The sequence below is a fragment of the Tamandua tetradactyla genome, chromosome 2 (assembly GCF_023851605.1).
Source record: "Tamandua tetradactyla isolate mTamTet1 chromosome 2, mTamTet1.pri, whole genome shotgun sequence".
In the NCBI taxonomy this organism is placed as follows: Eukaryota; Metazoa; Chordata; class Mammalia; order Pilosa; family Myrmecophagidae; genus Tamandua; species Tamandua tetradactyla.
Window position 1 is genome coordinate 35,729,891 of NC_135328.1, and position 21,746 is coordinate 35,751,636.

The 21,746-nt window shown below is 39.4% G+C and overlaps 1 protein-coding gene across 6 annotated transcripts in view; it reads left to right on the plus strand.

Annotated features, from left to right (window-relative positions):
- Positions 1 to 21,132, plus strand: part of GGTA1 (glycoprotein alpha-galactosyltransferase 1 (inactive)) — a 71,252-nt gene extending 50,120 nt beyond the window's left edge. For all 6 annotated transcript variants that reach the window (XM_077143207.1, XM_077143192.1, XM_077143210.1 and 3 more), the window contains 4 exons: positions 8,363 to 8,428; positions 9,510 to 9,605; positions 15,185 to 15,322; positions 18,576 to 21,132. In XM_077143207.1, coding sequence (XP_076999322.1) covers positions 8,363 to 8,428; positions 9,510 to 9,605; positions 15,185 to 15,322; positions 18,576 to 19,269 — 994 coding nt within the window. In that variant the 3' untranslated portion in view covers positions 19,270 to 21,132. The remainder of the gene's footprint in view (positions 1 to 8,362; positions 8,429 to 9,509; positions 9,606 to 15,184; positions 15,323 to 18,575) is intronic.
- Positions 21,133 to 21,746: the final 614 nt, after the last annotated feature.

The window sequence follows — 21,746 nt, forward strand, 5'->3', positions numbered from 1 at the left end:
CTCAGGCCAAACTTGGAGGAGGGTGGGTGGGTCCCTAGGGATGGCTGTGTTGGCAGTCCCCTTAAACTTGCCTTTACCAAACCTTGACTTGTATTTTCCCTTGGTTCTCATCCAGTGTCACTTCAAGTGGTATCATTTGGGGAACATTTCTGTTCGCTGATAAAAATAATCTGGGAAGACATTTCTCCTTTATGCTGCCCAGTATATGTCGTGTAAACACCCATGCAAGAAATTTCTCAGAGACTAAGGATCAGAAAAATAGTCTCCTACGGAGTTCGCATGTATCTTTTCCCCCCTTTTAATATAGTTTTGCAGAAAACAAGAACTAAGTAAGTCTTAATTTTTCCATCTTTGGCTTGGTTGCCAGGAAGCTCAGAATCAAGTGTTCTGCTTAATCACTCTTACTTTCCCCAGCCCTCATTTCTGCTATACTTTATCCCCTGGTGTTAAACCCTGGCTTTTGTGCTTACAGGTCATGGGACTTAAGCAACTTGCTCAAATCTACTAGGCTAACACCTCAGTTGTAAATGAAAATAAAGATAAAATCTTTATTCTCACAGAGTGGCTGAGATGACCAAGGTCATGTGAAAATGCCTGCCTGAGAAATTAAATGCTCTTTCTCTCTCCCTTTGTTTGTTTTTTAATTTTTATTAATAAAACCAATCAACATACAATATGAACATTCTTTTTCTTCATCACGTAGTTGTATATTAATCATCATGATCATTTCTTGGAACATTTGCTTCAATTCAGAAAAAAATAAAAAGAAAACAGAAAAAAAATTCATATATACCATACCCCTTACTCCTCCCTTTCATTGATCCCTAGCATTTCAGTCTACTAAATTTATTTTAACATTTGTTTCCCTGATTATTTATTTTTTATGATTTTTTAAAATTTATTAATTAAAAAATTAAGAACAAACAAACAAACATTAACGTATCATTCCGTTCTACATATATAATCAGTAATTCTCAATATCATCACATAGTTGCATATTCATCATTTCTTAGAACATTTGCATCAATTCAGAAAAAGAAATAAAACGATAACAGAAAAAAAAAATTATACGTACCATACCCCTTACCCCTCACTTTCATTTATCACTAGAATTTCAAACTAAATTTATTTTAACATTTGTTCCCCCATTCCTTATTTTTATTCCATATGTTCTACTCGTCTGTTGACATGGTAGATAAAAGGAGCATCAGACACAAGGTTTTCACAATCACACAGTCTCATTGCGAAAGCTATATCATTATACAATCATCTTCAAGAAACATGGCTGCTGGAACACAGCTCTACAGTTTCAGGCAGTTCCCTCCAGCCTCTCTGTTACGCCTTAACTAAAAAGGTGATATCTATTTAATGCATAAGAATAACTTTCAGGATAACTGCTCGACTCTGTTTGGAATCTCTCAGCCATTGACACTTTATTTTGTCTAATTTTTCTCTTCCCCCTTTTGGTCGAGAAGGTTTTCTCAATCCCTTGGTGCTGAGTCTTAGCTCATTCTAAGATTTCTGTCCCATGTTGCCAGGAAGGTCCACACCCCTGGGAGTCATGTCCCATGTAGACAGGGGGGAGGGCAGTGAGTTTGCTTGTTGTGTTGGCTGAGAGAGAGAGGCCATATCTGAGGAACAAAAGAGGTTCTCTTGGAAGTGACTCTTAGGCCTAATTTTAAGTAGGCTTAGCCTATCCTTTGCAGGGTTAAGTTTCATATGAACAAACCCCAAGATCGGGGGCTCAGCCTATTGCTTTGGTTGTCCCCACTGCTTGTGAGAATATCAAGAATTCTCCACTTGGGGAAATGAAATTTCCCCCTTTCTCACCATTCCCCCAAGGGGACTTTGCAAATACTTTTTTATTCATTGTTCAAATCCTTCTGGGATTTATCAAGGCATCACTCTGGACAAACTTACAGAATCTCATGCCCTACCAAGGTTCCCTGTACTTACGGTGTTCAATTAAGCTGTCCACATAAGTTATATTAGAACTGCACTAGTCAAAATATAAATTTCGTACCAAATAAATATTTTTTGCTTTAGCCTCACACATAAGTTAAAGTTTTAAAATATTAATTACCATCTATTTTCAAGACCCTGCATTATTGACATTTCTTTGTTCTTCCTCATGCAAAACATTTTTAAATGTGTACATTTAGTCACTGTCATTATACACTCTAGGCATTCCTAGATTATACCCTCTCTGTCTTTATCTATCTTTCCTTCTGATTTCATTTGTGTCGTCACCAGGCTTCTTCCCGCTATCATTCTCACATTCAGCTTCATTCAGTGTTCTAACATTATTGTATTACAGTTAGGTAGTATTGTGCTATCTGTTTCTGGATTTTTACAATCAGTCATGTGATTCAATCTGTATCCCTTCAGTTCCAATTACCCAATATCTACCCTATTTCTATCTCCTGATAACCTCTGGTCTTAACTGAAATTCTCCAAGTTCATTCATTAATGTTAGTTCATATCAGTGAGACCATACAGTATTTGACCTTTTGTTTCTGGCTAATCTCACTCAGCATAATGTCCTTAAGGTCCATCCATGTTGTTACATACTTCATAACTTTATTCTCTCTTACAGCTGCATAATATTCCGTTGTATGTATATACCACAGCTTGTTTAGCCACTCGTCTGTTGATGAACATTTGGGCTGTTTGCATTTCTTGGCTATTGTAAATAATGCTGCTATAAACATTGGTGTGCAAATGTCCATTTGTGCCTTTGCCTTCATGTCCTCTAAGTAGATACCTAGCAATGGTATTGCCGGGTCATATGGCAATTCTATACTTAGCTTCCTGAGGAACTGCCAAACTGCCTTCCACAGCGATTTTACCATTTGACATTCCCACTAACAGTGGATAAATGTGCCTCTTTCTCCACATCCTCTCCAGCAATAGTCGTTTTCTGTTTTATTGATAATGGCCATTCTGATGGGTGTGAGATGATATCTCATTGTGGTTTTGATTTGCATTTTCCTAATAGCCAGGGAAGTTGAACATCTTTTCATGTGCCTTTTGACCATTTGTATTTCCTCTTCTGAGAAGTATCTGTTCAAGACTTTTGCCCATTTTATAATTGGGTTGTCTGTCTTTTTGTTGTTGAGTTGAACAATCTCTTTATATATTCTGGATACTAGATCTTTATCTGATATATCATTTCCAAATATTGTCTCCCATTGTGTAGGCTGTCTTTTTACTTTTTGATGCACAAAAGTGTTTAATTTTGAGGAGTTCCCATTTATTTATTTATTTCTTCAAACCTTGTACTTTGTGTGTAAAATTCAGGAAATCACCTCTTATTGTAAGATTTAAAAGATATTTCCCTACATTTTCTTCTACCAGTTTTATGGTCTTATATCTAAGGTTAGGTCTTTGATCCATTTTGAGTTAATTTTTGTATAAGGTGTGAGATATGGATCCTCTTTCATTCTTTTGCATGTGGACATCCAGTTCTCTAGGCAACATTTATTGAAGAGACTGTTCTTTCCCAGGTGAGTTGGCTTGACTGCCTTATCAAAGATCAATTGTCCATAGATGAGAGGGTCTTTATCTAAACACTTTATTTGATTTCATTGGTCAGTATATCTGTCTTTATGCCAGTACCATGCTGTTTTGACCACTGTAGCTTCGTAATACGCCTTAAAGTCTGGTAGCATGAGACCTCTCACTTCATTTTTCTTTCTCAGAATACTTTTAGCTGTTCGGGGTAACCTGCCCTTCCAGATAAATTTGGTTATTGGTTTTTCTATTTCTGAAAAGTCAGTTTTTGGGATTTTAATTGATATTGCATTGAATCTGTAAATCAATTTAGGTAGAATTGACATCTTAACTATATTTAGTCTTTCAATCATGAGCATGGTATGCTCTTCCATTTATTTAGATCTTCTGTGATTTCTTTTAACAATTTCTTGTAGTTTTTCTGTATAGGTCTTTTGTCTCTTCAGTTAAATTTATTCCTAAATATTTTATTCTTTTGGTTGCAATTGTAAATGGAATTTTTTCATGATTTCCCCCTCAGTTGTTCGTTACTACTGTATAGAAACACTACAGATTTTTGAATGTTGGTCTTGTAATATGCAACTTTGCTATACTCAGTTATTAGCTGTAGTAGATTTGCTGTGGATTTTTCAGGATTTTCAACATATGATATCCTATCATCTGCAAACTGTGAGAGTTCTACTTCTTCTTCTCCAATTTTGATGCCTTGTATTTCTTTTTCTTGTCTAATTGCTCTGGCTAGAACTTCCAACACAATGTTGAATAATAATGGTGATAGTGGACATCCTTGTCTTGTTTCTGATCTTAGGGGGAAAGTTTCAGTTTTTCCCCATTGAGCATGATGTTAGCTGTGGGTTTTTCATATATTCCCTTTATCATGTTGAGGAAGTTCCCTTCTATTCTTGTCCTTTGAAGTGTTTTCAACAGGAAAGGATGTTGAATTTTGTCAAATGCCTTTTCTGCATCAATCGAGATGATCATGTGGTTTTTCTGCTTTGATTTGTTGATATGGTGTGTTACATTAATTTATTTTCTTATGTTGAACTATCCTTGCATACCTGGGATGAATCCTACTTGGTCATTCTTTTAATATGCTGCTGAATTCGATTTGCAAGAATTTTTTGAGAATATTTGCATCTATATTCATAAGAGAGATTGGTCTGTAGTTTTCTTTTTCTGTAATATCTTTGTCTGGCTTTGCTATGAGGGTGATGTTGGCTTCATAGAATGAATTAGGTAGCTTTCTGTCCTCTTCAATTTTTTTGAAGAGTTTGAGCAGGATTGGTAGTAATTCTTTCTTGAATGTTTGGTAAAATTCACATGTGAAACCATCTGGTCCTGGACTTTTCTTTTTTGGGGAGCTTCTTAATGATTGATTCAATTTCTTCACCTGTGATTGGTTTGTTGCAGTCGTCTGTTTCTTCTTGAGTCAATGTTGGTTGTTCATGCCTTTCTAGGAAGTTGTCCATTTCATCTACATTCTTGAGTTTATTAGCATAAAGTTGTTCATAGTATCCTCTCATTACTTCCTTTATTTCTGTGGGGTCAGTGGTTATGTCTCCTCTTCCATTTCTGATTTTATTTAATTGCAACCTCTTTCTTCTTCTTTTTGTCAGCCTCACTAAGGGTCCATCAATCTTACTGATTTTCTCATAGAACCAACTTCTGGTTTTGTTGATTTTCTCAATTGTTTTCATGTTCTCAATTTCATTTATTTCTGCTCTAATCTTCATTATTTCTTTCCTTTTGCTTGCTTTGGGGTTAGTTGGCTGTTCTTTCTCTAGTTCTTCCAAGTGGACAGTTAATTCCTCAATTTTTGCTCTTTCTTCTTTTTTGATATAGGCATTTAGAGCAATAAATTTCCCTCTCAGCACTGCCTTTGCTGCATCCCATAAATTTTGATATGTCATGTTTTCATTTTCATTTGCCTTGAGATATTTACTGATTTCTCTTATAATGTCTTCCTTGACCCACTGGTTGTTTAAGAATGTGTTGTTGAGCCTCCATATATTTGTGAACTTTCTGGCACTCTGCCTATTATTGATTTCCAACTTCATTCCTGTATGATCTGAGAAAGTGTTTTGTATGATTTCAATCTTTTTAAATTTATTGAGACTTGCTTTGTGACCCAGCATATGGTCTATCCTTGAGAATGATCCATGAACACTTGAGAAAAAGGTATATCCTGCTGTTGTGGGGTGTAATGTTGTATAAATGTTTGTTAAGTCTAGCTCATTTATTGTATTATTCAAATTCTCTATTTCTTTATTGGTCATCTGTCTAGATATTCTGTCCATTGATGAGAATGGGGAATTGAAGTCTCCAACTATTATGGTAGATGTGTTTATTTTTCTTTTCAGTGTTTGCCTCATGTATTTTGGAGCATTCTGGCTCAGTGCATAAATATTTATGATTGTTATGTCTTCTTGTTGAATTGTTTCTTTTATTAATATATAGTGTCCTTCTTTGTCTATTTTAACTGTTTTACATGTGAAGTCTAATTTGTTGGATATTAGTATAGCTACTCCTGCTCTTTTCTGATTGTTATTTTCATGAAATATCTTTTCCCAACCTTTCACTTTCAACCTATGTTTATCTTTAGGTCTAAGATGTATTTCCTGTAGACAGCATATAGATCGGTCCTGTTTTTTAATCCATTCTGTCAGTCTGTGTGTGTCTTTTGATTGGGGAGTTTAGTCCATTAACATTTAGTATTATTACTGTATGGGCAGTACTTTCTTCTACCATTTTGCCTTTTGGATTTTATATGTCATATCTAATTTTCCTTCTTTTTACCTTTACTGATAGTCTTCCTTTCTACACTCTTCTCCACAACTCTCTCTCCTGTCTTTTCATATCTGTCTCTAGTGCTCCCTTTAGTATTTCTTGCAGAGCTGTTCTCTTGGTCACAAATTCTCTCAGTGATTTTTTGACTGAAAATGTTTTAATTTCTCCCTCATTTTTGAAGGACAACTTTGCTGGATATAGAATTCTTGGTTGGCAGCTTTTCTCTTTTAATAATTCAAATATATCATCCCACTGTCTTCTCGCCTCCATGGTTTCTGCTGAGAAATCTACACATAGTCTTATTGGGGTTCCTTTGTATGTGATGGATTACTTTTACTGCTTTCAAGATTCTCTCTTTCTCTTTGACCTCTGACATTCTGATTAGTAAGTGTGTTGGAGTATGTCTATTTGGATCAATTCTGTTTGGGGTATGCTGCACTTCTTGGATCTGTAATTTTAAGTCTTTCATAAAAGTTGGGAAAGTTTCAGTGATAATTTCCCCTGTTAGTGTTTTTTCTCCTCTTCCCTTCTCTCCTCCTTTTGGGACACCCACAACACGTATATTCACGTGCTTCATGTTGTCATTCAATTCCCTGAGTCCCTGCTCACATTTTTCCATTCTTTTTCCTGTATTTTCTTTTGTTTGTTGGATTTCAGATGTCCCCTTCTCCAGTTCACTAATCCTATCTTTTGCCTCTTGAAATCTGACATTGTAGGTTTCCATTGTTTTTTTCGTCTCTTCTACTGTGCCTTTCATTCCCATAAGTTTTATGATTTATTTTTTCAGACTTTCAATTTCTTCTTTTTGTTCTTTCCTTGCCTTCTTTATATCATCCCTCAATTCACTGATCATTTTTGATGAGGTTTTCCATGTCTGTTCAAACATTCTGAATTATTTGTTTCAACTCCTGTATCTCATTTGAATTGTTGGTTGTTCCTTTGACTGGGCCATAGCTTCAATTTTCCTAGTATGATTTGTTATTTTTTGCTGGTGTCTAGGTATTTAATTACCTTAATTAGTTTATTCTGGAGATTGTTTTCACTTTTTGTTTTACCTAGGATTTTCTTGCTGGATGACTTTGCTGTCTATCTGTTCTTTGACATTCAGTTCAGCTTATTCTGGACCTCTGGCTGAGGTTCCCTTTGTTTTTTATTCTTGCGTTGTTCATCTCTTTATTGTAACCGTATATAAATTTTTTTTTAATCTTATTGTATGCCATCTCAAACAATCCCTGAAAGCAGATGGGCTTTAGAACAGGTTTCTTAATACTGTTAACCTGTCCATGAGTCACCTCCCCACCTCGTTTGTTCAACTGAAGGGAGGGGCTTCCACTACCTTCTCCTTCCCCAGCCTCCAGGAGACCCCAAATTGGGAAAGACTCTCACCTTGAGAGAATGTAGAAACTTCTCCATGTGGGTGGCTAAGGTGGCATCTGATTATACTGAACTTCTAGTTCAGTGGCCTTCAGTTTTCCTGAGGCGATCACTGCCAACTTTTAGGTAAATGAATTTCCCTTGGACCTGAATTTTTGGAATAGCAAACTGAATTTTCCTAGTTAAGCAAAAGAACTGATTCTTGGCAATGTGCACTGGTTTATTAAGACTACAACTTTTTACAGCAACTTTCAGCTTTTTATAAAGCTTTTTCATGTATGCTGTCTCATTCAATCTTCAAACTACTCTTCTTAGGTGAGAAAATTGAGATTCAGAGAGGGAAAGATCTAGCACTAGTAAGTTGCAGACCCAGGATTCAGGTTTATATCTCAATGCCCCATCCTCCCCCTTGGGTCTTTCTTTTCCTTTCCTTTCCCTCTCCCCAGATGAACTGAATATTGGGCACTGTCCAAGGAAGGGGAGGTTAGGGTGCTCCAGCTCCTGCCTCTCTCGCTCTAGCTGAAGCAGTTGCACTTCTGTTTTACAAATTGGAAGACTTGAATTTGGTTTTTAAAATTAAAAAAACAAAATTATCTGCAATAAAAAGGATGGAAACCCCACCCCCACCCCCTCAATTTAGGGCCTGCCTTGTTTTCTAAAAATCTTTGTAATCTTTTTTGTTTCTTAGAAACCCAGAAATCGGTGGCAGCAGTGGTCAGAAGGCCTGGTGGTTTCCAAACTGGTTTAACAATGGGTAAGGTGGTCAGTGCCATCGGCATTTGTTTGCCCACCCAGCTGTTGTCTAGAGTCCAGATGAGATGGTTTCATGGTCATGACTTTCTCAGTCACTCGTCTTTCTTGCTTTTTGAAATCATATGAGAAATTTATTTTGTGATTGGGATGAGGATAGTTAAGGTTTTATTACTGGTATTGTTTTGTTTTGTTTTTAACGGTTTATTTAATTGTGAAATGTAACATATACAAAAAAGCAAAACATTTCCAAGTACATTTTACATTTAATTAAGTAGTTATAGAACAGATTTTAAGGTTCGATATGGGTTACAGTCCCATGATTTTTCATTTTTTCTTCTAGCTGCTTCAAGACACTGGAGACCAAAAAAAAAAAAAAAAATCCATATAATGATTCAGTAGTTATACTCATTTGTTAAATCCTGTCTTCTCTGTTATACTCCTCATTCTCTCTTTTTTTCTTTTTTTCATGCAAAATAGCATATGTTCAAAAAAACAATAAATTTCAAAGCACATGACAACAATTATAGAACAGATTTCAGAGTTTGGTGTGGGTTACAATTCCACATTTTTAGGTTTTTGCTCTTATCTGCTCTAAGGTACTGGAGACTGAAAGAAATATCAATATAATGATTCAGCAATCATACTCATTTGCTAAACCTGACCTTCTCTGTATAACTCCACCATCACCTTTGGTCTTTTTCCCAATTGGTATTGTTTTTCATTTAACTTGGGAGTGAGGCTTGGGCTGAAGTTTAGATTGCAGGAAAGACATTCATAAATAAAATGTTCTCATGAGAATTGTTTTATCAAGTTTCCCTTATCCCCTGCAATAAACTAAGGATTGATGGCTCATTAAATTACTAATTATGTGAATTATGCTGACTTAGAAGGGCCATAATGAGTTTTTCATCAAACGCTTGACTTTTTGAGTAAACGTTTAGTGTCCTGAGCCTTTCTCCAGCCAGTTCATGTGTTCTCTGTCTCTGAATGTGTTGTGACAAGATATTCACTGACTGTCCTGACACTGCAAATCACCCTCCTTGCCTTATTCTGCTTCTGCTTGCTTTTTTCTTTGTACTTAGGACCTACAATTATCAAGAAGAAGACATAGACAAAGAAAAAGGAAAAGGAAAGGAAGACGAAGAAGAGTTACAGCTAACGGATTGGTTTAATCCGAAGTAAGAAGTGAAGGGTCATCCTATGTGCTTAGCAAGAGGTGGCGGGGGTTGTGAAGGTCGTTGAGAACACTTCTGATTTTGGAGGAAGGATCTTAGCATGTATTAAATATGACACTAGACTTTGGATGAAAATATAAGGATCCACCTGTTTGACTCAAATGTGTGAGCCACACAGTGATTTTGACATCAATTGACCAATGGTAGTGGATGAATCACAAAATATCGGAGCTGGAAGGGTTCTTATAGGCCACAGGGTATTGTGAAAAGGCACAGATTTTGAGTCAGAGCAAGAAGATTCTTCCTGACATTCAGTTACTGCATCCGTAAAATGGCGATGATGATAACAAATCTCATGGGCCCTAGCATTTATTGATTAAGCAAGCATACAACAAGTGTTTACCAAACACCTGTTATTTGCTAGGCCAGTGTCTTTCAGACTGCTGGTCATTACCCATTATTGTGTTTAGAAATTAGCTTAATGGCCAGAGCAGCTTTTGTTGTTTTTAATGAAATGGAATAGAAAATATCAGAGGGCATCACATGAAGTAAAGTTAAGAATTGTGTAGCAAATGTTTCTTTCTATATTTATGTGTGCGTGCATGTATTGGGTTACAGTAAAAATATATATTTCTCACTCTAGGTCATCAAAATAATAAGAAAAAAACTATACTAGGCATTGTGTTAATCACACGAGACAGTAGAAATTAATCAATATGGTTATATATAAGAAGCTCATGGTCTTATAGGGGCAGTGGACATAAAAACAGTACTTGCCAAGCCTGGTAAGGAGGTATAATCAATCGGCTTAGAGAGGATGCAGTTTGAGGAGTTTGCTTCTCCAGGATGACTGAGGCCAGGGAGTCTGGGGGTGCAGGTAGGGTGCCACCAGCCAGGAAAGGGAGGAGACGCAGGTTGAAGAGTGGGGGTTGGTGATGGGCTCGTTAGGGATATGCTTGGATTGAGATGCTTTGAGACATCTGGATAGATTCATAGAGTGCCCATGAGTGTGGTGGAAAGTATGTGCTGGTGATGTGGCGAGGGAGTCATAGGGCTGAAGGCGATAGTGGGATCTGTGGGCCTGGATAAGGTCACTCAGGCAGAGGGAAAGGACAGAATCTGTCTGATCCCAGCATTTAAGGGGCTGGTGGAGAAAGAGAAGTTTGGAAAGGAGACTGAGCAGAAACAGCTGCAGAGAGAGGTAAGAAGAGGATCAGGAGAGATTAGCATCTCTTCCATTGTGGGGGTTCTTGGGCTCTGGAAAGACTGAACATGTTTTAGCAAGTTCTCTTACTATCGTTTGGAGCAGGGGGATGTACATTTGTATGGAAACGTGGGAGTTTGGGCTTCCCTTGTATACGGTGTCTTATTATGAAAAGACAACAGGTGACCATCTGTGGGATGCTAAAACATTACTAGAAATATAAGGAGATGGAAACATAAACCCCTGTGATGGGGCCACAAGATTCCCCGAGGCTGGATAAGACAGAGACAGTCACTCAGTTCTCTTCTAAGGAGGGTGGGGCAGTTTTACTGCGATTTGCTGAGCAGGACGTGGGGAACTTGGTCCAGGGCTGACTTCCTGAGAGCAGAGAGGAGATGTAGCATGACCACCAGCTGTAGCTCTCTCTACTCTCCCCAAGGCACGGCACGGCTTCACCAAGGAATGGTGAGCAGATATTTAAAGAATATTGGCTTGAAGGAGCATACAAATTTATGCCTTCTCAGGGCACCAATGTATGTTTATTACACACTTTATTATGAGTGAATGAATGGACAAATTCATATGTTTTATATAAATGATATCACACCTAAAATATTACCATATATTGTGCACACATTTCCACATCTGTATGTCAGGATCTCTGGCTACCAGGACTCTTTTCCTTCTATTTCTCCATTCTCTGTCTCCCTTGCAGGACCATCTCCCTCTTCCCATCCAGTAAATTATTAAAGTTTCCCGGGGCTGTCCCACATCCTTGTCCCCGCCACCACCACCTTTTTTTAGACCACCTTGCAAAGTGTTCTCCATTTCTGTGGCTTTAGATGCTATCTACATGATGGTGATTCCACACCTTTAACTTTAACTCAGATGTTTAACTCAAATGTTTATCTTTAACTCAAATATTTCCTCTGAGTCTGCACTTGAATCTAACCGCCTACTTGACATCTCTGGGTATCTCATATGATCCAAATAGATCTCTAGATTCTACCCCATCCTTGTTCTTCTCCTTATTTTCCATCTCAGTAAGTGTCTCAAATCAGAGACTGGGGGGGACATATCTGACTCATCCATTCCCTCCATCCACCCCATCATTCATTCTATGAGCATGCTCTGCCAATTCTTCCATCAAAATACTCTCCTTCTTTCCACTCTGCCATGCCCATCCTTGTTCATGCTGCCCTCAGCTCTTCCTTGGATCATTGTCTAATATACTGCCTCTTAGGAGTTCAGTTAATGTGTCTTTTTTCCACCTGCTGCATGAGTCATAGAATTTTAACACATCCTCTATCCAATCCTTGAATACCACAATGGACCCATAAATAAATGCACACAATTAAAAGCTACAGATAACCGAGAGAGGTGTGTTTTGTTTATGGAGAACTTTTTTATGTACACGTGGGAAGTCTTTACCCTTAGTGGAACTGAACAAGCCAGTGTAACGCATTTGGGTGCCCTGCGTAGATGGAAGGCCATTTGGGCAGCTCCGAGTCTTCCCGGTATCTGTTTCTCCTTTCAGAGTTTTCAGCTGTCATCCCCATCTTTGTGATCTTAGACATTTCTGACAGTCGATACCAGCAAATGCTAGTTTGTGTGTGTGTGTTCGGCCTGCCTTCTTCCACTTCTGTGTGAATTTTGATGCCTAAGACCTCTGGATGCTGAGGTTCATCCAGGAACCTGATCTCAAGCCCATCTTCCCTCTCTTCCCCCACCACGCCTTTCCTCTCCTTTGTTTCACCCCTTCCCCATGCTTTCCATTTCCAAGCTGTTGTCTGGCTTCAGAGCGTTGCTGATAGGTTGGAATTGTTGATGGAATTTAATAATTAACAGCTGGAAAGCAGACCATTTTAATTTTTAATTAAAATTAATTTTTAATATTACTACTTTTTCTCTCTGCTGCAAGGAACACTTCCCATCCAAGTAGTCAAATAGGACACTGGTTTTCTGATTCAGCCTTTCTAGGTGTGAGAGTGGTGGGGCAGCGGCGGCGTGTGTAGCAGCCTCACTGCCTGTTGAGGCTGGGAAGTTCTCAGTGGGCAGGGCTGGGTCTCATTTCTCTGATCTCGGTGCTGGGCATCGGGCCTGGTCAAGAGCAGGGACACAGGCAGTGCGTGTTGAGGAAGTGGGTGGCCCGGACTGGCTCTTCATATAAATCAGCTGAAGACACAGCACTTTCTCCTTGCCTAAGCCCTTTATTTGCAAAATGAAGATGATGAAAGCACCCACTTCACAGGGTGGTTCTGAGGACTAAATTATATAATAACGGCCAAGTACTTGACCCCTTGCAAATGTTAAATAAGTGTACCTGCTCCCTTCCTTCACTCCTCCTCCTCTTCCTTTTTTTTTTAATAATATGAGCTACTCAGCAAATGTTTAGCTCAAACACAGCTCAAGATTTTGGCTTGAAGTTACCAGAAGATGGATGACAGGCTAAAACTAAGAACTGCAAAAAATAAGACAGTGATGAATGGGAGAGTTTAAGTTCGGAAACCAGTTACCCGTATAAGCCGCTTGTGTTGTGTGTGAGGTTTTATTGGTTTGAAATCTTGTCATTCAACAAAGCTGGAGCTTTATGTGATTAAAATCATTCTGTAAGCTTCTAAAAAGAATTTCATCATTTCCTGGTCTGCACTGATAAAAATGCCAGGGTGACTTAGTTTAGTGCAAATAGTGTTACTTTTAGATCAGGACACACCTGATTTTAGCACCAGCTTCATCAGCATAGCAGTAAATTTTCCTATAAGAAACAATATAGTGTGGTGGCTCAGAGTATAGATTCTGGAGTCAGACTATCTGGGTTCAAATCCAACTTTGCCCCTTATTAGCTGTATACCTTGGGCAAGATACCTAACCACTTTCTGTTACAGTTTCCTTGTCTGTGAAATGGGAATTAAAATAGCATCCAAACCACAGAAGAGTGTTTGGCCCCACTGGAAGTGCTCAGTGTGTGTCACTTCCCATCATCAGCAAGCAGCTGTGTGGCCTCGGACAAGTTAATGAGTCTCTCTGAGCCTTGGTTTTTCTTATATAATGGAAATTAACACATCAGGGCTGTTGCAATGGCTAAACGAGAACGTATATATGAAGGTTCCTGGCCCAGATGGAATCAGAATTCATTTCTCAGGATTGAAGGAAACTAGAATTCTTCTATCAGTCATGCTGTAGCCACCTGTGGGGTGCCGAGGGCAGAGCTGCTCTGAGTTCAAGACACAGGATAAGACAGAGCCAGCAGAGGCCCCTGAAAGTCATGTCCCCCACCAGCTCTAGGTGACTCTGGACCAGCTGGGAGGTGATGCCAGCCGTGCTGGGGAAGAATGAAGCAGGCCAGAAGCAGGACACAGAGCTGGGGTGGAAGGGCAGAGTCAGTGCAAGAGTTAGCGTAGGTCTTGGCAACAGAAGGGATAGGAAGTTTGAGGGAGAGTCCACTGAGGTTCCCTTTTCCATTGCTGGAACTGGAAAAAGGTGGAGGATGACCCAGTTTTATTCAGCCTCACTTTGGAAAAACCCTGCTTTGCTGATGGAGTAATGGCAGTTTTGTGAAAACAAAACTCACACGACCACACAAAACAAAAAAACCACACCTAACCCTTTACAGTTGGGCTCCAGCTTGCTTGTTGCTCTTACATAGCTTCCTGTGTTTATGTTGGCTTCTTTGCCAACTCTCAAACTTCCTGCTATGGAGAACATGCTTCCCCCTCGCCCTTTTTAGGCTCCTAGAAAAGAGATAAGATGGTCTGAAGTGAGGGTCTGCCCCCACACTCTGTGTTCCAGACCAAGCCTTGTTAAGCCTTTGTCACGTTCCTTCCTCTATGGGTGCCTCTGTCTCCTTGCCTGCAAGATGAATGCTAATGCCAGGGGCCCTTTCTAGCCTATAAACAGAAATCCCTTTCTAGCAAAAGTCAAAACAAAATAGCTTTTTCTCTTTCACTCTAATTTCACTCTCTCTTCCCTCTGCAACAAGAATTAGGGGTTCCTTAGTCTCAGATGGCACCCACTGGGGGTAAATAATGCCTGAAGATGCCCCTGGCAGCTCAGGAAGAAGCTGGGGAGACAGGGAAAAGGATTTAGAGGGAGGAAGACAGGGAAAGGAGGAAGAGGATATGAAATAGAGAAGTAAGGTGTCACTAAGTGCCTCCTAAGACTGCCCTCAGAGGCTGCCAGTCCAAAGCCTTCCTCCTCACTCAGAAGATGCTACATCTGTAATGTCACAGCTCCCTGCCAACTTTGTGGGGTTTGGCTACAGGTCGGATTCAAAGACAGTCATTGTGGGGAATAGTTGATCCCAGTTTTTCCTTGGAGAGTCTTTGCTCTGCCTTAGCAAAGCTGTTGTGACTCATAGGACTCTATGTTTTGTTACCAGCAAACGCCCAGAAGTTGTGACGGTGACCGAATGGAAGGCGCCAGTGGTGTGGGAAGGCACTTACGACAGAGCCATCTTAGAAAACTATTATGCCAAACAGAAAATCACCGTGGGGTTGACGGTTTTTGCTGTTGGAAAGTAAGTGTCACGAATAAAGTCGTCTTTTACTTTTTCTTCTTCCGTTGTCAAAATGTTTGTGAGGGAACCCATGGGCTCATAGAGGCTGGTCGTAAGTTGCCATAATTATACGAATGCAGGAAAGTTTAGGTGGGACCATTTCTGTCTCGTTTCTGCTGAGGCCCCAAAAGGCTGAGAAGAAACCAATAGTAGGGAAGTCATCCCATTTCCACCCCAAAGCGAGTAACTTGGGTTGCAGCCAATTTCCTTTGGAAATTCAAAAGTGCCAGCTACTGGACCGCCCACATACGCAGCCTTATTTCTCCTAGGCTCTCAAGAGCCAGGACCAAGGACAGAGGGACTTACAGCAAATTCTAGGAACAGCATGAGCTGAGCATGCTTGTTTTCCCATGTTCCAGCACGGTGACCTTTTCCTTCCGTGGGTTTGTCAAGTCACTTTCACCCTTTCACCCGAGAGGATTTGGTCTGGGAAGATTTGGCTGGTCAGGACTCCCTGTTCCAACTGTCGGATAAGTTCCTGTTTCAACTTCCATTTCCTTGTTTAGAGCATTTCTTCCAAAAGTTTACGTTTTTTTTTTTTACTTGAAGGTAGCGGTTGCATTATTATTTTTTTAAACTTTTTTTTTTAACTGTATGGTATAACATATGTACAAAGCAAAGAAATAAAAAAGCAATAGTTTTCAGAGCACTCTTCAAAAGGTGGTTGCAAGATAGATCCCAAAGTTTGTTGTGGGCTACCATACAAACCTCTCATATCTTTCCTTCTAGCTGCTCCAGAATATAGGAGGCTAGAGGGCTTAAACACTTTCTTATCATCACAATTGACTTTTTTTCCTTCTTTTTTTTTTTTGTGAACAATAACATATATACAAAAAAGCTATAAATTTCCAAGTACAGCACCACAATTAGTTGTAGAACATATTTCACACTTTGACAGGGATTACAGTTTCACAATTTTAGATTTTTACTTCTAGCTGCTCAGACTAAGAGAAATATCAATTTAATGATTCAGCATTCATATTCATTTAAGTCCTATTTTCTATGTATAATTAAAAAAAAATATCTCATTTTGCTCTTGCAAGGAATTTCTAATTTGATTTTTTTTCCTCCAAAGCACCAACAAAAGTTCAGTTTTCCTCCTTTTTCCCCCTCTGGGCCTTCCCATTTGTGCTTCTTCTGAAAAGGATACATGGAAACGATTCCCTTGCTTTACACAAAGAAAATTAAAAGACTGGATTGATCCTTGAGCACTGCTGGGCGAGGGCCTAAGAGAAGAGCCCCCCAAATCTGACAGCTCTCTAAAGACAACCTTCCTCAACCCAGAGCCAACGAGCCATTGCTGTTATTAACAATATAATCAGGACTTGGTTAAGCCCTAGTTTCACTGAATGTATCAGTCCCAGGAGCTTGTCTCCAATAGAGAAAGGTGTCTGGAGTTTTGACATTTTTCTTAGAATCTGTAACATTATGAATCAGGAGTCAACGTTCAGCTTACCTAATCCTTTGGCACAAGATGGGACAGGCTGGCCATGATGCAGATTGATTTGGACTGGTATTTCCAAAATGAACAGAATGTTGCCTGCTGTCCCACAATAGTATCAACCATCCAAGTGCAACTCTGCAGAACTAAACTGTAAATTGCATATCCTGGTATAAACTCTGTGCTATGTAATATGGAAGGGGGCTCTCAAACAAAAGAAAGTAATATTTGGGCTCATCAGTGATAAATCACAAATAGTGGCTGTAGACTTTTAGGAAGTGTGATTTTTGGTTTGTTTGCAAATAATAATGCGTGCATGGAGCCAAGTGTAGTGCTTTAATCTCTAAACAATGCTAAATTTTACAATGACTTTTCCCCCATTGTTGTTTCCCAGGCTTTAAGACACAATAGATTTTCCTTGAAGTTATAGAGTATTGAAGAATTTCCTGTCACAAACTGCAGAGCTATGTCAAATGTCGTTTACTTTTATTGTCATTTTTTTTCTTTTTTTGTTTCTCATTATTTTCTTCAAGTTTACTTTTTACATTGTTCAGCTATATTCTCTCCATTTAAAAAATCAATACATCCAACTTTATGCAATCACACTTTTTTTTTTTAGTTTGTTAAAATGATGATTCAAGCAGCAATAGTGAAAAGAAGTGCCAGGCATTATTATTACTCACAAAGCATCATGAGTGATCAGAAGTCTAATTAGCAAATTAAATTCAGGCAGCATTCACTGAGTATGAATTTTGGTTGTGGACAAGTTGTATTAAGCCACCTGATTCTTCCTTCTTATTCCTCCCTATGATTTCCTCAGCATGCACTCATAAGATAGTATGTAGCTTTGAATTATAGAGGACATAATGTTTGTTGAATGAATGGATAAATGGTGAAAAAAGATCGAATCTAAGGTTGTTTGCTCTGATATTTGGATGGATCTTATTATGGTAGTGTCTGGATAGTGGATTTCAGGTGACCAGTGGGAGACTCACAGTGTGAAATATGTAATATGGAGAGAGCTCCAGGTCCCAAAATCCATTCTGTAGATCCCAAAAGAAGATAAGCAAGTGCTGATGGCTGGGCTTAATGCATCCCTAAAGGACCGCAGGTTCACGTCCTCACTGCATCTGGTAGGACAGTAGCAACCCTGGGTATAGGCTGAATATAGTCTCTAAAGGGGACTCAAGAATGAGCACCCCTTTTCCCTGCCTAAAGTCTTAAACAATTGATGAGTAAGACAAAGGGGTAAGGCACATGGTAGTAAATATCACCGTAATTTCTGATAAAGTTGGTATTTGAGAATGTGGTTTATATCTGCAGACCCTGAGCCTCCTAATACTGAATCACAGAATAAGAAAGACCTAGGAATGCCTCCTCACTTGCAGCACTGGAAAACTGCAGGCCTCCAGATATAGGGATAGGATTTACACTACTAAGCTTACTGCAAGACCCAGAACAGTCGGACACACATGCTCTTTTAGACCAGTCGGCTTCCAAGAGTGAGAGGAGAGGCAGGGGCAGGGTTGTGCACGCTCAGTTTCTCTTCTGAAATTGGCAGTCAGCTAAGTCACTCCAACCGCCCAAGATCTGAGTGAGTGAATGGTAGAGAGTGGCCAGGAGGGTTATCCCTGCACATGAAAAAATAAACATCTGGGTTAGAGAAAAGTCATTTGCCTCCTAACTGTAAAATGTAGACAATAAATTATGATGGCATGTGGTCTCCTGCTGGAATCCAGGAGGTTAAATTTATCCTTTTCTCCTTTGTTTCAGATACATTGAGCATTACTTGGAGGAGTTCATAATATCTGCTAATAGGTATTTCATGGTTGGCCACAAAGTCATATTTTACATCATGGTGGATGATATCTCCAGGATGCCTTTGATAGAGCTAGGTCCTCTCCGCTCATTCAAAGTGTTTGAGATCACGCCTGAGAAGAGGTGGCAGGACATCAGCATGATGCGCATGAAGACCATTGGCGAGCACATTGTGGGCCACATCCAGCAAGAAGTTGACTTCCTCTTCTGCATGGATGTGGACCAGGTCTTCCAAGACAACTTTGGGGTAGAGACCCTGGGCCAGTCAGTGGCGCAGCTGCAGGCCTGGTGGTACAAGGCACATCCTGACGACTTTACCTATGAGAGGCGGAGGGAGTCCGCAGCTTTCATTCCATTTGGCCAGGGGGATTTTTATTACCATGCAGCCATTTTTGGAGGAACACCCATTCAGGTTCTGAACATCACCCAGGAATGCTACAAGGGGATCCTCCAGGACAAGGAAAATGACATAGAAGCACAGTGGCATGATGAAAGCCACCTAAACAAGTATTTCCTTCTCAACAAACCCACGAAAATCTTATCACCGGAATACTGCTGGGATTATCATATAGGTCTGCCTTCAGATATTAAAATTGTCAAGGTATTTTGGCAGACAAAAGAGTATAATTTGGTTAGAAATAATATTTGATTTCAAATTGTGCCCCAGTAGGTTTCTGAATTTACTAGAGTATTATTCTGGCGACTTCCTCAGAAACGTAACACAATTTTCACTTTAAAAATACTAACAAAACACCAACAAGACAGCAGACACGTCTATTCCTCCTTGTAACTTTGAACCTTGTAATATGTGAGAATGAATCTGTGGGAATCATGTAAATTCTCAATAATTTCTTATCTATTCTGAGTTTGGGGTAAATTCTATCAGCTCAACCAAAACAAATTTGTCACAAGCGAAGAAAAAAAGAAAAAAAAGCCAGAAACACTCTATCTATGCCAGACAATGTACTGGAGAAAAGAGTTCTAAGGAAAGTGTTTGGCAACAAGACACAGTTGGGGGATGGAATGTCCCCTTGATTTCAATGTCTTCTTTTCCACGGTGAGTTAAAACCACATAGAAGTGTTTTATAGCAGGAAAGCTCTTAAGGACACCATCTGACTTGGCAATACTCAAAAACTTCCCACAGCAGATTGGTTCGGGCCATTTGTGGCTCATGTCCCTTTGTCACCAGGATGTTGCTTGGCTTCTGTGCCAGAGATTGGTACAGATTCCCAGTGTATATGATGGTGAATGCTCTGAGTGATGGGGGATCTGAATGAGTCAGTGGGAGCTCAGGGTGCAGTGACAACAAAACCTGGAAATGAGCATTCCATTAAATGGCAAAGAAAGAGTGGAAAGAGGGCTCATCAGTGCGGGACAGTCCCGCCTTGAAAGGGTACAGGGCATGGGGTTGGCATCTAAATAGATCGTGGCCCCAGGTGATGAAAGGGAGGCAGCGTGGGTGATCTTCAGTGTGCTCAACTCCACAACCATCAGCGTAGCAGGGATTTGAATGGAAGATGCTTCTTGTTCTGCCCAAGTCACATTCAGGCTGCCGAGCTGCAACCTGTAGAGTCTTCAAGTCCTTGGCAAGAAGTGCGTGGTGTCTGCAGGGAGAGGCCTGCAATGAGTTGAAGAGACCTTCGAGGGTCTGAGTTTCTCTAGGTGACAATCAGACTGGAGGCTGGCTCGAATCCTTAGGGCCCCTCACACCATCAAGCCCCAATTTGGGGGATTAGAGGAAAAGCCCTCCCATCAAATAATCTCTCAGTCCGCCCTCACCCCCACCCTATCCCAAGTGTAAAGGTTCATTGATTTTACAACAAAACCTTGAGATGGCTATGATACACCCAGGCCATTCATGAGTGAACAGCTTAACATTCAATTCCTTTCTCTAAGAGAAGCTGTGAAATCCTAGGTATTCTTTAAAGTTAAGCAATTTAGGGTTAAAGGAAGTTAAGCGGCAACATTTACAAATCCACATGTTTATATTTTGCTTGTCTTCCAGCTTAGGTCATTTGTTTCCATTTTCAAGCTGTTTATTTCAAAAGGCCACTGCATTGGCTTGATGTATAGCACAATGGGCTTCTTTGATAAAATGAAACTTCCGTCTTTCCTACTGTTTCATTGCTGCCTCCTCTTCTAAAAATTCTTGTCCTAAAACCTCACAATCCAACAAAATGAAACAAACAGAAATCTTGGGAAAGTAATTGACTTTAAAGAAAGAAAAAAGGCTACATTTCAGTCAGAATCTTATTTCTGTATAACCCAAGTTATCTTTGATCCATTCTGGAGAAGGGAGAGTTAATGGTTTAAACCCTGCACCAAAGAAATGATCTGTCCTGAATGTTTAGAGAAGAGGGCTGATGTTTACTTTTGAGGGACTTTCTTGATTTTTTTAAATTTAAATTTAAATCCCAAATGGATAAATTCAAGATCTTATTAACAGTTATTCTCAGATGTTTCTAAAAATAAAATTCCTTATTTACAATTGAATAAATTATTTTCTCAGTATATTCTGGTCTTGTCATGGATTGTACATTTTCTGACAGAGGTTTGGAATTGTCAATCATAGAATTTTGGGTTCTTAGACTCGGAAAAGTCCTCATGACCTGTTTTTAAAAAAATTTTTATTGCGAAATCTTCACGCACCATACAGTCCATCTGAAGCATGCAATCAGTGTTTCACAAATCATCACATAGTTGTGTATCCATCACCGTGATCATTTTTAGAACATTTGCATCACTCCAAAAAAAAAGAAAGAAAAAGAAAAAACTCATACATCCCATACCCCTTAGCACTCCTTTTCATTGACCACTACTATTTAACTTTACCAATTTTTTTACCCCTTATTCCCCCCCAATTCTTTCTTTTTTTTTTTTTGTTCTTGTATTTTTATTCATCTGCCTATACCGTGGATAAAGGGGCTATCAGCCACAAGGTTTTCACAATCACACAGTCACACTGTAAAAGCTGTGTAATTATGCAGTCATCTTCAAGAATCAAGGCTACTGGAATACAATTCAACAGTTTCATGTATTTCCTTCTAGCTATTCCAATACACTAAAAACTAAAAAGGGATATCTGTATAATGCATAAGAATAGCCTCCAGAATAACCTCTGGATT